Here is a 16,130-nt window from a genome sequence, read left to right as displayed (position 1 = left end):
ACACAACAACACGCACTTCCTCCAGACTCAAGCCTGCATATTTTTTTCCCCTCAGGGCAAATGCAGGGTAATTGTAAAATCTGAGGTGCACATCCAAACGCTCCACTGTTTGCCTACCAATGATGGGGCTGATGTCCTTGCTTGTTAAAGCCTAACTGACTGTGAAATGTGTGTAGTCTGCTAAACGACATCTTGACAGCCTATGATGAAACAATAGTCGCGCAGCAATCAGACAGAGAGTGATTATGCTTTATCCTTTCAGCAGGAGGACCTTCAGGCCCGGGGCAGCAGCAGCATCACTGGGCTCTCTATCAGACCATACACATTATGGCCAGTTTTAATGAGCGCCGACCCGCCTGCAGCTGCTCAGCCTCCACCCCTCTAGAATACAGAACCATTTTCTGATGCAAATGACTTTCTACAAAGTCATTTTACTAACATGTGTTACAACTTGAAGTCACAGTTTTACCGTGCATTTATTTCTATTTCCTGGAAGCACCTGCTTAACAGGTATCATTTATAAGCCTGTATCCAAACCACTAGACTAACTTGTGAGCTAGGAGGTGACAAAGCACAGTGTAGTTGACTATTGCGATGTTGCTGAGCCAACCAGTAAGAAAAAGAAGCAATAAAAGGTTCAAAATTGCTTAAAAATGACAAAGAACTTGTGTGGAAACCTGTTGGATTCTTGCGTTATAGAGTAAAAGCACCAGGCCGAAAAATTTCCAAACCTTGCAACTCTTTCGGGAACACTCACTCATTTCCCTTCTTCCATACAACAGCTGCACATACCCAGCCCCTCATCTCCATTCAAATTCCAGCATTAGCAGCAAGGCTATGAATACTCTAGAGTTAAAAGTGTCACAAAGCATTCAGCTTGCCCTCCCATTCGCCCAACACAGTTGCTTTTACAGTGACAGAGATTTAATCATACGCAGACATCCCGCTCTGACCCGTCTGACATGTGCATGTTATAAGCTGCAAACGCCCGCCAGCTACTTTCTATAAACATAATATTACATGATCGTACCTCATCAGGCTGAGCATTTCAACGTTTTTAAAGCATCGTTCCCAATCCTCTGATTTCCATAAAGGCTTAAAGGCCTGAATGGCAGTCATTGTTGCTGTATGGAAAACAAATAAACAAATTAAGGATCAGTTTTGTCACAGAGGTGGGAATTCATCCATAGGGCTCTTATCAAGTGATGTCACAGGAAAGAGGAAAAGGAGGACAAAAAAACCAAAAACACAAAAAAACAAATTTGTTAATGTTTAGCACGTGACAGGCAGAACTCAGAGAGAAGCTGAAACAAAGCACAAACTGTGTTTGCTGAAGTGAAGTGAATGTCAACTTCTGTGAAAAGCCAGACCGCTGCAGGGTGAATGGTCTGCCAACATATCGTATTCAACTGAGCACAGACGGAGGGAGGATGGGGGTGTTTTTTTGGGTGGCATTTGGCTCTGTTTGCCTGTGTGAGTGTGTGTGCCAACGTGTGCAGGAGAGGGGGAGACTTGGGGGGCAAATCTGGGAGAAGTGACAGAGAGTGAAAAGGGGGGTGTTTATTTATCCGGCAGGTGAGCTGAGGGAAAATTCGTATTCACGATTACAGGGAGGGAAAGCTGTCTGAGGTTCATCTGCAACTTGCTGTATATGCATGTGCATGCAGTAGGGCATGCATGGCTGCTTGGAGCTATGAAGAGGGAGGAAAGACGGCCCATACTTGTTAGTGTCAATGAGGAGGGGCGGTGGGGGGGATCCACAGAGCTCAACATCCACGCACATGACCATATCCGTGTGTATGGTAAAGTTAATATGCATCTTTAAAAAAACAGATAATGATCTCGTGATCCTTAAAAGAATCACCAGGAATTTCCTAAAAACATCATAAGCTATGAGCTCGTGCAAAACTTAAGCAATAGATGTTATGCGGGAGGTTGCATCCTTTAAAGCGCATGCACTGTTTTTCATTTTAAAGCTCGATGTACTGCAGCAGCCCTAAACCGTACACAAAGTGTGCAGGGGAAAAAACGAGATTTAAGACACAGACAGCTCGCCACTCTTGGAAATCAACAGGAAAGACGAAACGCTCAGCGGAGGGCAACAAGTCCTTGTCTCAGCGTGACTGTCACCGCTTCTTAAATTTGGTTTCACTGCGAACACCGAGGCTGCCTCTCTGCCTGCCGCAGTGACAACTCTCAGTACACTCAGCCTGTGCGTGAAGTTTCCCAATGCAGCCGTCCACACACAGACAGTCACTCACAAAGAGAGGCATAACACTGGATATACCGACTACATATTAAAAAAACAACAACAACGAATAAAAACACAACTTCTACACACAGATGTGAAGATGCACTCACCGGAGCTGAGAAGACAGTCTAAAAAACCCAGCATTCAGCGGCCGCTCTGAATAGAAAAGTGCGCCTGGCTTTTCCCGCTGAGCTCTTAACCTCTGTCCACGCCGTCCACGCGCTGCATGAAGCCGGTGTGAGAGTGATCGGTGTCCGCACACGGAGCGATGCGGCTCGTCCTTCAGCCTGCGCGCATTTCAGGACGCTCACTTCAGTCTGCTTCGCCGTTCCAGCCAGGACGCTGCTGTGAGGAGGAGGCGGCGGAGGAGGAGTGCCAGAGAGCTGCCCCCGCAGGGCTTCACGGGAAATGTAGTCGGCCATTCCTATGAGTGGCCTTGACCGTCTCCCAGTAGCTTGCGAAGATGTGCAGCAGAGTCACTTCTTCTGCAGGGCACTGAACCCTGTTCATTTAATTCAAATATAAGCTTTAAGAGGGATTATGGGATGTGTAGTCAATTTGGATCCTTTACCTGGCTGCTATGTGGACATTTTTGAGTGTTCAGAAGTGAAGTAACTGTGTGTGAAGTTTATTAAATCTCTCTCACGGTGAAGAAAACCCACAAATTAGGTATCATTTATTTTTTACGATGCCTAAAACATTATAACTAATTACCATAATTAGTTCAATCCAGACCATTACATGCAATGCACTGAACAGTGTAACAGTTCCAGGCTGTAGTGCAATACTCTCTCATACTTGTAGCTTTGTACTTTGCACAGTTTGCTGGAAGGAACTCAGCAGGAATCGTTTTTTGTTATTTACTGATTTATGAGTTTTTGTGCTTAATTTATATTTAATAGGTTTACAGAGAGGCATTGAAACAGGGAGCACTCACTAATGAGTAAGAGCACTCAGTGTGTTTGATTTCTTTCCATTTTGTCAGCAGTACGATGATTCTGTGTTACAGATACGCCCTTGTGATTCCTCTCAGTGGTGGGGCCCTTTGCCACAATCCTCCACCTTTCCTCAGAAGTGAATTCATCTCTATTACCCATCAGCCATTCATTTGGAGGCTGTTACAGTCACTTCTGATTCATTCTTTCATACTACAGCCTCTTTGGTTTACACTCATACCTAACTTGGGTGTCATTTTCAAGGAGGAAACAACAATTCAAAACAGGGTTTTGGCACCAGAGCATGAATTTCTTTCGACATGTTGCAGAAACAGCAATGATGGAGCCTTGTGGCAAAGAAGAACATGGCAGCTCATGTTAAACACCACAGCTTCCCAGGGGGACCATCTCATAAGTTCATATTGTGTTTAGGCTGAGGCCTTCATAGATGAACTCCAACATCAAGACAATACCCTTTTCTTTCTGAGGTCAACATCCCCTGGAGCATTTATTGTTTCTGACCGCCCTCTCCCCAACTTTCTTACAGTAAGCCTCCGACAAATACTTATTGTGTGTGAGTGTGTGCATGGGTGCGCGCGTGTGTGGTGGGAGGTGTATAGGAAATGCTTCGGCCTCTCGGTAGCCTTAATGTTTAAATTTAGAGCCCTCGTGCCTCTGCTGACTGTCACAGGCTGGGTCAGGCTGTCGCTCACAGGAAAGAGACTTGAGGCGTGTTAGAGCTGGGATAAACAGCACACACTCTGGCGTACTGATCTGAGAACAACACATTTGTTCTGCTCAGGCCCTGACACCAGGGGTGTCTATAAATAACCGGCTGCAGCGAGCAGAGGTCAAGAAAGGCCTTGATAAAGTTTAGATGAGGTAATTAGTATGTGCAAGGTTTCTTCTTCTTCTTCTTTTTTAAGTCACAGGAAAACAAACTGTTCAATGAGAGGAATGTATCTGATCCCCAAAAATATTTTTAAGTATTACTCTTGAGAAGTATTAAAGGGGTCACGCCCAAAATGTGCCAAAAAAAAAAAGTGTTAGATTGTCTATTTGAACAGTAGCACCTCCTTTATTGAATTATTTCCTCACAGACCCCCTTCTCCAACGTCCTGATGATTGCACGCCTGAAGGTGCCCCAGTCACTTTTCCTCTGAATTTGTCACTTTGATTGGGGATGTTGGTGTTTACATAACAGTCACTTTTTTGTATAAAAGCCGTGTCGCAACTTGTGTTGTTATCAGTGAACTGCTTCCACTGGTGAAGCTATCACTGGGAGTACTACAGCAATATTACACCAATAATTTACTCTGTCAAGTCACAGGAAACGCTGATATTAAACAGACAGTGCCTAACTAAGTAGACAATGTTACAAGTTAATGTCACAAGTTAATGCATAATATCCTAGAGGGGAAAACATTTGTTGGTGTGTCCCTGCTTTGCTTATAAATGATCTTATGAATGATTTTTTGATCTGTAGCAGAAGACTGCAAAGATAGGAAAACACCTGCTTTAATAACTATGAAGCTAAAAAAAAATCATGATCACCTCCCATTCTTTATAAAGTAACAGCTCCATGTCGTGTTGAATAATAATTACCTTTGTATGGACCTGTTAGTGAGGCAGCTACTGGAATCCTTAATCCTGTGGCGCCCTCTCGTGGCCCATGTGAGAAACCCCATTCTGGCGAGGTTAGAGGTCATTAAATCGAAAACATGGCGGCTCCCAGCAAAGCGACCGTGGTATTGAAGGCTGTGAAGAAAATAACCGTTCAGTTTTGTCCGTTCGAGTCCAATGTCCGGTCCACACGGTAAGAAAGGCGCGTTTGACGCTGCTGTTGTGTCGGAGAGCCGTTCAGTGTGCCTGAAAGGCGGGTAACGGTCGTAATTTGACAATAAGGCTGTTGGCGACAGCCAGCAGCCGCCAACCGCAACGTCATTTCATGTTTTATGTAGCGTATAGCTCGTTGATGCTTGTCGGAATAGACTGTGGTTATGCTGGCTTTCATGCTTAGTAAAGACACCCTTAAAACATTCAACATTTGGTTAATGTTAGTTGAAGAAACCCTCCATAAATTCATAGCAACACTATATGACATGCTGCACGAAGTCTCGTCTAAACTCTTTTAATGGAAGGTTTAAAAGTAAGTTTTGCTTGAAGTAATCTCAGCACTTACGTTTGTTTTGTTATCTAGATTGCACATGACATTATACGGTCATTATACACCGGCCACTTTATTATTGGGTAGTGATTTTCCACGTTTCCGTGTGTTTTTATTAGGGCTGAACGATTATGGAAAATAATCTAATTGCGATTTTTTGCCCCAATATTGCGATTGCAATGCGATATGCGATTATTTTTTAAGGTCTTTGTCTTCTGTATTATTAAACAAAGACAAGCAATACATCATATAGTATGGCCAATACTATATTACATTAATTTTAAACTGTTCTTTCCTGGAAGACAGACCTCTGTTATGATGACATGAGGTGATGCATGAATTGATGACTGACATTTTTATTTAACTTCTTCAATCACAACAGTATATTTGAACATACACAATAGTTTATTTTTAGCTTACAAACATCTGAGCATAAAGTGCTGACAAGGAACCCTGGTGTAAACATTAAAATGAAAGTCAGTACAATGCAGATTGCAGAAATATACATAAAAAAAATCAGTGGCTTTACCACACTCAGTTTTTCGACATCTGTGAACTACTAGACAGTCATTAAATTAAAAAATAATATTAAATAAATAAAACTAATAAATAAAAAATACACACATCTTACTGATCTCTGCAGTCAGTAACATTACACATAAAGTGCAAACATAATAGCAATTGTATAAACACACACACAAACACGCCTTTAAAATTTAAAGGCGTGAAATTGGACGGTCTAGTTCTGATTAGCGTCACCGCTGTCTCGGTGGAGTTTAATAAACTCGGCCGTCTGCTTCTTGCTATCTAAAATATAACCAGACACTGGTGTAAATTCTCGACTGTCTCATACTTCTGTTTAATAAGTTTTCTGTTTGACGTTTAGTCAGCTGTGTGAAAACCAAGGAGGAACCCACCCGGGGGATTAATAGTTTTATTTTATCTAATCTAATAACTTTAATCTCAGCCAAACCGATTTACTCACGAACAAACAAAACACTGAAAAAAGCCCAACAATAACATTTTTAGGTTGTCTAAGTGACTTATATATTACGTTTAACCCGAGCAGCGAAACTCCGCGGTGATCTGAAAATGATGTGCCGGGAGTTGTGCCGTTCTCGGCCGCATCAGTAACCCTCGAGCTCCCGGCTAGCTGTCGAGCTGGTGGGTAGCAGACGCCTCTGAAAACGTCGAAGCACTTTTGCAAATATGGGATATCTTGATAAACCGAGCAGATATTTGATGTTTACACAACTACTTTCTCGCCTGAAAATATGTTAAAAGTTTATTTTGTGACCCAGAAAGATTAGTATGAGTAATTTTAAAACTTAGTAGCGGCCGCCATTGTTGGAAACTGGAGTTTGGCTGGGCCGCGCTATGAATTCTGGGATATGGTAGTAATTTGGACAGCCTTCGGCGCGTCGCTGTGACGTAATCGGTCTACAAATGCGGCCTCAGGAGGATGCAGCCCATGAATTTGGACATGTCCAGAGTATAATCGCAGCCTTTGCGGTTAGAAAATTGCACTTGATCATGTCGCGATATTATCGCAAATGCGATATATCGTTCAGCCCTAGTTTTTATGTTTCTCTGTGTTTATACTGTGCAAATGTCACTGCAGAAATTGAGAAATTCAGAGCATGCAATGTTTTCCCAACCTGCTGTGTGAATATTAGCCTCAGTTTCCTGTTGTTAGCTAACTTGAATCCCAGAGCGGTCTTCTGCTGCCAAAGTCCCACCGACTTCAAGCTTTGACACACTGTGTTCAGACATGCTCTTCTGCATCTGCATGGTGGTAATGAGTGGTTGTTTCATTTACTCTTGACTACCTGTTAGCTTGAAGCAGTGTTACCATTCTATTCTGATCTATGACCTCAAAAAGGCATTTTAACCCAGATGACTGCGGCTGGATATTTTCTCCCAGAGATGGTTGTGCGGGAAATTCCCAGCAGATCAGCAGTTTGCGAAGTACTCAGACCAGCTTGTCTGGCACCAATAACCATGCCATGCTCAAAGTCACTCGGTTGATGCTTGGTTTGAACTTCATCAGGCCGTCTTGACCACTTGTCTACACACCCAGTTTAGATACTTGTGTTAACAAGCATTTGAAGAGGTGTAACTATTAAAGTGGCCTTAGAGTGTACATTACTGCCTAAATCAACGGTTCACAAATATTTTGAGAAAATACCCAAAATGTCAAAGCTAAAGGGAAATCTATATTACTGATGTTTAAACACTATTTTAATGTGTAGATTTCAAGCCTATTTCGTCTAACTTCAAAGCAGATTGCCGGTTTGGTGTCAACTTTACTTTGAATCTGTAGAGTAACTAGTGATTACTGCTGTAAAATCAGTGCAATGGAGCTAAGTGTGTCATACTCGATGTCCCCACTGTGGAAATACTCACATCTACTACAGCATCTCGAGGGTTGTTCAGTCTGACGTCACTAGCCGTGTCTGGGTCTAAACTCCGCTGCAGGTCCATATATCAAACGATCACTATGGCATTACTGAGAGTTGAAAAACTGTCTAAAGTCTTTCATCTTTAATAAAATGATCAGCGTTCTGCTCTACCAGGTGTAACAATTGAGTTTAACACCCAGGCATCCATGAAAACGGAATTTATGACATTTAACGGAGTTAGAAGTTAGCAGGGAGTTAGCTCGCTAGCTTCTATCTAAATACAATATAGCATGTCCTGACTGCGGGGTTTTGGAAACAAATTAAAACGTACAGCTCTGCTATCACTTCCAGCATAAATGAAGACAGAAAACTAAACAGCAGTGACGTTTGTAGGGTTACTGAAGTTGGGCTAGCTGGTATATAATGATGTGCTACGTGACCGCTAGCGACACAGCTATGTTATCATAATATAAACAAGCTAACTGTTTTTCCACTCGATAAAAGTTACCGTGAGTGTTCTCGGTGGTCAGGAACAAATGTAATCGCATGGCAGGATGCTGTAAAAGGACCAAACTTCAGCCAGGAGAACAACTGAGATAATCCATCCACAATACGAGGTTAGTCATTCATATACTGCTGCATGGGCTGGGCTGTAGTTACATCCTAAGGTTTTAAAAACTGAGCTTAAATAAATGATTAGCGGTAATAAAAGCCAAGGGAGGTCAACAGGGATCACTGACTGTTTTAGGAGCTTTTTGAGATCAAATAAGAGAAAATACAAAACATTAAACATGTTAACAACACAAAAGCCATATTAAACGCAGACTACTTTAGACCCGGAAGTAGGATTCGTCGCGTCATCACTGAACAACCGGATAAGAAATGTACTTAGTCACTTTAATGCGTTATAAGGTAAATCTAAAAAAGCTTTTCTTTTTCCTGTCCCACAGGGAGTTTCTGACCTTAGTGGGTTCAGAGAAGGCCAGAGCTACCAACATGAACTGTGAGGTGATACCAGTGGTGAAACATGACAAGTCTGAGCCCGTAGTGGATATCACTTATGGTAAGTATGACGTGAGCACATTAGAATGAGTGGGGGAGGCAGAGTTTGGTCCATTAGTTGTTGTTTTTTCTCTAGTTTTATCTTAGTACTCCACCACAGTGGATTTTAAATTAAACAATCAAGATGTCACTCGAGGGGTTTAACAAAATGATTGCATTAACTCTGTAGAAATTACAGGTATTTTTATACACAGTCCACTATTTTCAGTTGTTGAAGAGGAATAAAATGTGATTTATGTAGTTTTATAGGTGGGGAGGCCTGCTAACTTGTTATTTCACGAGAACTTAAGGAGATCAATCTGGAGACGGTTGTTGAGCTGTCAGTATGAGGTCCAGTTACATGCTCATATCATTACAATTCAAGACTTCATGGGAGTGTTCTCATGGGTGGAGTTATTTTGGATGAGATCGTTGCCGTCGTTCCCTCAGCTGTCTGAAGTGATGTGTAGTTTCATAACTGGCTCGTCTAGCACTTATGAAATGTTAATAATGCCTACAAAAGTAGCTGTCTGACTTTTGTAACCTGCTGCTAAGACAGAATATGTCATTTTATACAGGTGTGTTCATTTTCCGTCAAGAACTTGTATTTGTGCATAAAGTCTTTCTCAATGTGGGGTTAAGGTGGTGTCCAATTCATACTGTCTCCACCACTCTCCCACAGTTTGAGCCTGGTGGCTCCATCTTATGCATCTTCCCTGTCAGGGAAGATTTTTTTTCAAAGAAAAATTTGGCCATTCAGTTTTTTCAGAGATGTCAGCTGATCTCGGTTTGTGGTCAGAAATTGTTGCCTAACGTCAACCTGACCAGCTGAAGTAATCCCTGATCATAACGCCGCCCGCACAGAGTTTTACACTAGGCATCACTTCATCCATCTGTCTTCTTACCCTGATGCATCCATCACTCTGGAGCACCAAATCATAACTACAATCACCTCCAGGCACAACAATGATAAGGCAACTAAGACGTTCACTTTAACCTTTGACTCAAGACAGTCGTAACCTGTTTTAATTTTCTCTTTTTCTGGTTATGTTTTTAAAAAGCCCATTCCAGATATGTCACGGGAGCCAAAGATGATAAAAAAAAAAATCTAAAAACTCAAAAATAGGATAAAGTCCTGGAAATGGTGCATATGTGAAGTTCATACACTCAGAAACATATGACCCAGTCTTGGAATTTCATACAATTAGCATCACTCACGCAGTGAGTCAGGCTTTTACAAAGCTGGAGATGTCTGCCACAGGTCAGCAGAGCCGCAGCGTGTCTTACTCGACTTTTGTGCAGAGTGAACTTTTGAACATTTCCTTTCTGTACTCCTTAAGCATGTTGTTCTTATGAGTCATCTCATTGTGTTTTTGTCCTTCTTTTCCGCAGTAGACGGAGAGAAGCTGCTGATGAAGGGAGCAAATTTGACCAGCAGTGAGATGCTGAGTGCTTTTCAATCCCGCTGCGTCGCCAAGGACCCGCAGGCAAAAGTTGGAGAGAAGAAATAATCATGAGCTTGGCAGATGTGTATTTATCTGTGAATATTGTTGAACATGTACAGTAAAACTATTCCATTTCATACACATGGTGTTGACTGGCTTTAATCTAAAATGTTGTGTTGGTTAAATATTTAATAGTCAAATTCTTTTGTGCCCTTTTAACTAAACAGTAAAAAATAAAGAGAACTGTATCGTTTTTGTCACTTGGCCAAATAGTTTCTCTCAGCTGGGTTATTTCCCAACAACATTCGCCAGATCAATTAAAATGCTTTAACTGCTAAAAAAAAAAAAAGGTGCTGCGATCAGTACGGGGTCACGGTGTGTCCTTGCATAATGTGTCATTTTCCTGATAAAGGAGACCATTCCAGTGTTTGAGAGAGCGTCATGCAAGCTCCAACCTTTGACACAGCAAAGCTGTAATTTGGCACAGAGTTTTACATCCAGCCCATCTGAAAAGGAGAAAAAAGCCTTTCACCCAGTCACAGATAAGTGAAATCCCACCCTCTCACATAGTCAACCTCTGTCCCGTTACCATCTGTGACTTAATGTTTTATTAATGGATCATTATTGCATCCACACACTTATTTTTTGGCAGGTTTCCTGAAAAGAACTGTAACATAAATGACTTCAAATGACTTTTCTTTAACTGACAAGCAAAATGATGGTAGGAGACCAAATTTATTGTGACTGTGTGCAACTGTGTCGATCTCGTTGCCTTTGAAATTGTTGCTTCGAAGATGAGGACCGGGTCTCCGACCTCGCGGCGTCCCTTGCTGTCTAGTTGTTTCAAGACAGGCTGCCTCCGACCAGGAAACCTATGCAGTTGCCTGGTAATCAGTAAGCAGAGGTGCAGCATGATCAGGGACCAGCTGGTTGCTGCAACTACCTTAAATAGGTCACTGGGTGTGAAAAAACTGCAAAAACCAGTCAGTCACTGATTTTTTCTAATCACATTCAAGCCTGTAGTTGAAATTACACATTACAGTTTTGCCAGTCTTTAACAAGACAAGGATCCAAAGTGAATTTAACTGAAGTAAAGGTCATCACAATATCAACAGAGCCCCTGTTTGTATTTCCTCAAAATGAAATCAGTCAGCAAACTAATAATAAACTCAATTTGACTTAATGTTCACCTACAAAGGCCTAATAATAATAATACTATTGTGCTGGAGCCTTTCTCAGCTGTCACAGGGCAAGAAGGATGTAATGGATTTGAACTCAGGACCTTCTTTTTTTCCAACTATTTATTTATAAGTGACTTATGTATGTATGTATATATATGTATATATTGTACTATTCTTAGTTAGCGTATTGTCTGTCTTGTCTTAATGTTGGTTTAAAATGGAGCACTGTAACAAAAAATAATTTCCCCCAGGGATCAATAAAGTATTCTGATTCTGATTCTTGCGTTGAGAGCACAGTGTTAACCACCATGCTACTGTTATTTGTACCATGACAGTATCATGGTAAAAGTGTTGTTCCAGCAGATCCCAGGAACAACATCTTAGATCTCAGTCCAGAAGAGCGCAGTCCTAGGAACAGCAAAGATACTGCACAGGACCCTCAAACTCCGAGGCCTCTGGTAGACGACCTGAGCTTGAAGGATACTGCCTGCAGGGGGGAAAGGGGGATTAAGCCTAAAACTAGGAGGGCAATTTTTCACCTGTTAAGAGGAATGGCTTCTTATCAGCAGATCACTACAGAATGACGGCTCATAACCAAGCTGAAAACAAATATGTCATTTTTGGCCTGTTTGGCCCACCATATAAAGTGACATCTCTGGAACCAGAGAAACACTTGATATTAAACTGTAACAAAGAAAAATATTGTTTATTCTGTATAAAATTACCGTGTTTGAAGATTAATTTTGATAAATACACATGTAGCTTAGAATATAAAACTATTGCCACGACTATGTCACGGATTAAAATAAATAAATAAGTGGGTGAAAAGGGAAAAACTCACAAGAGGAGGGATTTCAACAATTCGTTATATGACGTTGCAGGCTGTGATTGGCTCCTATCGCGTTGCTGAAAAAAAGGACTGTCCCTTTAAAACGGCCACACTGCTCCCACACTGGAAGAGTGCTGAACCCAGAGTCGCTGCACACTTTGTTGTTGAGGATAAAGAGGAAAAAATTTTCAAGGATTGCAAAATGGTCGAGAAATTTGTTGGAACATGGAAGATGATTTCCAGCGACAATTTTGACGACTACATGAAAGCAATCGGTAAGAACGTCTGTGGTTGGAGCTAAATTTAGGGGGGGGAAACATTTTAATCTTAATTGTAATTAATTTTATTGTCTCAAGTTTTCACAATAGTTTTTTTTAACGTTTTAATTAAAAAGCGTCTCTACATCTGACACATTTCCTGACACCTCGCGCTCTGCAGGTGTGGGATTTGCAACCCGGCAGGTGGGCAACCGGACCAAGCCCAATTTAATAGTGACGATGGACGACGAAGGGACTATATGCCTGAAGTCTCAGAGCACCTTCAAAACCACCGAAATCAAGTTCAAACTCAACGAACCTTTTGATGAGACGACCGCAGACGACAGAAAGACCAGGGTTAGAAAGACAGAACAAGCATTTACACAGCCTGACTTTTAGATGATTGATCATTGATTTAATCTGTGCTGGACGTGACCACTTGTCTGTTTTGTGCCCTGCAGACCGTGGTGACTCTGGAGAACGGCAAACTTGTGCAGAAACAGAGCTGGGATGGCAAAGAAACGAATATCGAGAGAGAGATCACAGATGGGAAATTGATAGCGGTGTGACTTTTTTTTTTTTTTTTTTAAATCCTCAAACTATCTGTTTAGAAGTTCTGCGTAAAGTTATTTTACTTCCCCTGTTCTATATGTTATATAGTAGATTTAGTATGTTAATGTGTGTTAAAATGTACTGTTTATACTCAATGATCCTGTTAGGATGATAAGAAAAAAGGTATTTGTCTTAAAGTGAGGAGTTTTACAGGAAATAAAAACATCACAACATACCTGAGGAAGATTTATATAATTAAAATTTTTTTAATAAATAAGTCTGGCAGTGACTTCTTATATGATTGTATGCTCTGCTTGATGTTTGCCAGAGTTGATGCACATGCAGATTTCTTCTAATCACCTGACGTCTCCTTTCCACACAGAAATGCATCATGGGAGACGTGATCGCAGTGAGGACATACGTAAAGGAGGCATGATGGAGGGAGTTTTTCTCTTCTTTTTCAATTTTCAGCCCACTTGTTGGATGCACTGCTGGATGACAGGCTCAGTTCAATGAGCGCAATACCAAACTAAAGTACCGGCGTACTCTGCTTTTCTTATTCGCTGTGTTGATAAAAATCACTCTTCCGTGCCTGTGTTCTCCAACATGATGCATTTGGTTTCATTTGGACTTGTTGTGGTGATTTGAATAAAAATGAATGGAAAAAAAACTGTCGTGTGTGTGCCTCTGAGTTTGTCAAATGTTGGTCAGCAAGTGAGTTCGCCTTGTGCGTTTTGGATAATATCTTGATTTAATTGTGACCTACTTGAAAGCATTCATCCACTGGGCCGTGCTGAGGAATGTCTTAATAATTTTTTTTAAAAGTGCTCTAATGGGAACATGCCTCCTAATCTGGCAGTCTGACTTTAATGGGATCCCATTCATGGTGATTACAGCAGTTATTCTACATGCAGTGGCTTCTTAAATCTGCGTCGCTTTATGTAGTTCTTTGTTCTTAAGTTCTGAAGAGAAAAACAAAGATTTGAACATACCACCCCCACTTAAAGTTCAATCAGGAAGCAATCCTGCCTTTCTCATGATGTATAATGTGTGTTGGCAGGGACTCTTTGAGGCATGTGAACTCATTTTTAGAAGTATTGAGAGGTCCGTTGGGAACTAAAGCCCCTTTTCCGTTTTGGGAGGTTGAACATTGCACATGTACTGGCAGCTGTACATGAACATGGAGTACATGGAAAACACAAAACATTACGGGTCTTCCCAACAGGCGCTCCCACCCTTTGGCCACTTGTCAAGTTTTTGTATGTTGGGGAGATTGTTCGAGAGCCGACCGCCACTTTCCCATGACAGGAAAGGGAGACGATAGAACTGATTGGCTCTAATGGTCAAAACAGCTGAACCAGGTGGAACTGCAGCCCAGTGCTCTCGTTCCCTTCAGCCTGGACAATAGAACTGACAGCAGCCAAGGACGTACAGTGTCTGAACTTCTGGGAGACTGCCAAGAGAAGGGTAGTATCACAGTGGACAGCTAGCAAAGGTCAAGTGGAGTTGTGTTGGTGTGTTAAGAGCTTTTTTTAAACATTGTTTTCCTTTTTTAAAAAGAGGAAAGCATAAATCTACCAGAGCAACTGCAAAACAGCATCCAGCACGAGTCTGAATGAATTGTCTGAGGTTCAAATTTACACTTAACTTGTTTTCAGTACAGAAAAAAAAGAAACTCTTCATCAAACAGCTTACATTGTATTGACATCAGGTTTCCTCTTAAGCCCCTCGGATCACTGTACAAGTCTTTTTGTTTGTGTTTTTGGACATTTGATAGCAAGCAAGTTTGTCAGGAAATTGATGCCTTTTGCTTTTGGGGGGAAACTCCCACTGGGTTTAAATCTGGGACTCTCCACCATTTGACCTTAGAACTGAAGAAGCTTCTCGGATAAGAGGTGAAACGTCTTCAAGCAACTTAAAGAAGTCCAGACGCTTTTCTTTCCAAGCTCCTTAGACTACGATGACCTGGATGACTGAGAACCTTCACAAACACGCCACTGAATTAAACCGGTTCTTTCAATTTATGAATTCATTTTTTAAAATGCAAGTTTTCACTGAAATATGTAGGGCTTCAGCTAGCTGCAACGGTTATTGTAAATATGGTGGAAGCACCATAAACAGGATAATATGTGCCTCGTACCTTCAAAACTAGAAGCAACAAAGGCCTAACGGGGAGTTTCAAATTACAAATGATGGATTTTATTTTGTCTTTGTTGAACATCATAAAAGAAGATCTGGGCTAAAAGAAAAAAAACATCAGATCTCTGTGGGTTTCCTGGACTGTCTGGCACGGACGGTAATGTGAAGAATGCCAGGAAGCAACTCTCCAGAAGTATAATTACATCTTTTGTCCATTTTGATAAATGAGGGTTTAGTGCAACAAAAATAGCCAACAACACAAATGACGCAACACAGTTAGACAGCAATAAATCCTTCAAAACATTCTTTCTTTTATTGTATTAGTGCGGACTGGTGGCACACTGGAGGAGTGCCACGCACTATTGTTGATTGCATTACGGTGTGCGGACTCGAGACGGGTCAAGTGAGTGGGCAGGAAGGCTAGAAAAAGTCTACATAGATGCTGGTACTTTATTTATGCCTTTTCGATTGGCTTTTTTGTAGCACTTTGCCTTATTGATCTTAAAATTGAGCTATCACTGTTTCAGACTTTCAACAGTAACCCAAACTTGCATCATCTTTGCTGTTATAAACAAAAAAAGCCTGACTGAATTCACCTGAGGAGTTGCTGCTTTTATATCCTCTTCATGTGAATACTATTTAAAGCGGTGCATTCTGTGAGAACATTATTAAAAAAGTGCGTTTTCAGAGTCAGAGAAGGCAGAACACATCTGCTATGGATTGACTTACAGGTGCACCGCTTGTTATCTGCACCATTTTTGTTTGGATAACTGCAGGAACTGGAGAGTGGATCTCCACCTCTTTGTTTTTATCTCTCGCATCTTTCCCCAAATGAAAATGAGAATCTCATTCTGCAACTCGACCCGGTGGAAGGTGTACGCAGATACAGACACAGTGCAGGCGTAAACATGAACTCAGTGAATGAAGCAGA

General features: G+C 41.4%; 3 protein-coding genes across 5 annotated transcripts in view; 2 read left to right on the top strand and 1 right to left on the bottom strand.

The window, feature by feature from the left end:
- Positions 1-2,584, bottom strand: part of pag1 (phosphoprotein membrane anchor with glycosphingolipid microdomains 1) — a 59,784-nt gene extending 57,200 nt beyond the window's left edge. For all 3 annotated transcript variants that reach the window (XM_085262283.1, XM_085262286.1, XM_085262284.1), the window contains exon 1: positions 2,362-2,584. The gene's annotated coding sequence lies outside the window, so the exon portion shown is untranslated. The remainder of the gene's footprint in view (positions 1-2,361) is intronic.
- A 2,264-nt stretch (positions 2,585-4,848) lies between these two features.
- Positions 4,849-10,511, top strand: mrpl53 (mitochondrial ribosomal protein L53). Its single transcript, XM_085262929.1, has 3 exons — positions 4,849-5,002; positions 8,706-8,818; positions 10,189-10,511. The coding sequence occupies exons 1-3, from the start codon at positions 4,908-4,910 to the stop codon at positions 10,305-10,307; spliced, it is 327 nt and encodes a 108-aa protein (XP_085119055.1). The 5' UTR covers positions 4,849-4,907; the 3' UTR covers positions 10,308-10,511.
- A 1,856-nt stretch (positions 10,512-12,367) lies between these two features.
- Positions 12,368-13,732, top strand: fabp4a (fatty acid binding protein 4a). The gene is made up of 4 exons (XM_085261772.1): positions 12,368-12,526; positions 12,690-12,865; positions 12,970-13,071; positions 13,443-13,732. Exons 1-4 carry the CDS (start codon positions 12,454-12,456, stop codon positions 13,494-13,496), a joined length of 405 nt encoding a protein of 134 aa, XP_085117898.1. The 5' UTR covers positions 12,368-12,453; the 3' UTR covers positions 13,497-13,732.
- The last annotated feature ends 2,398 nt before the right edge of the window (positions 13,733-16,130 follow it).

The sequence above is a fragment of the Mchenga conophoros genome, linkage group LG22 (assembly GCF_057382185.1).
Source record: "Mchenga conophoros isolate Kocher_MC1m ecotype Shallow Benthic linkage group LG22, M_conophoros_male_GT1.1, whole genome shotgun sequence".
NCBI classification, from domain to species: Eukaryota; Metazoa; Chordata; class Actinopteri; order Cichliformes; family Cichlidae; genus Mchenga; species Mchenga conophoros.
Note: the sequence above shows the minus strand (reverse complement) of the source record. Positions and strands in the feature narration are given on the sequence as shown.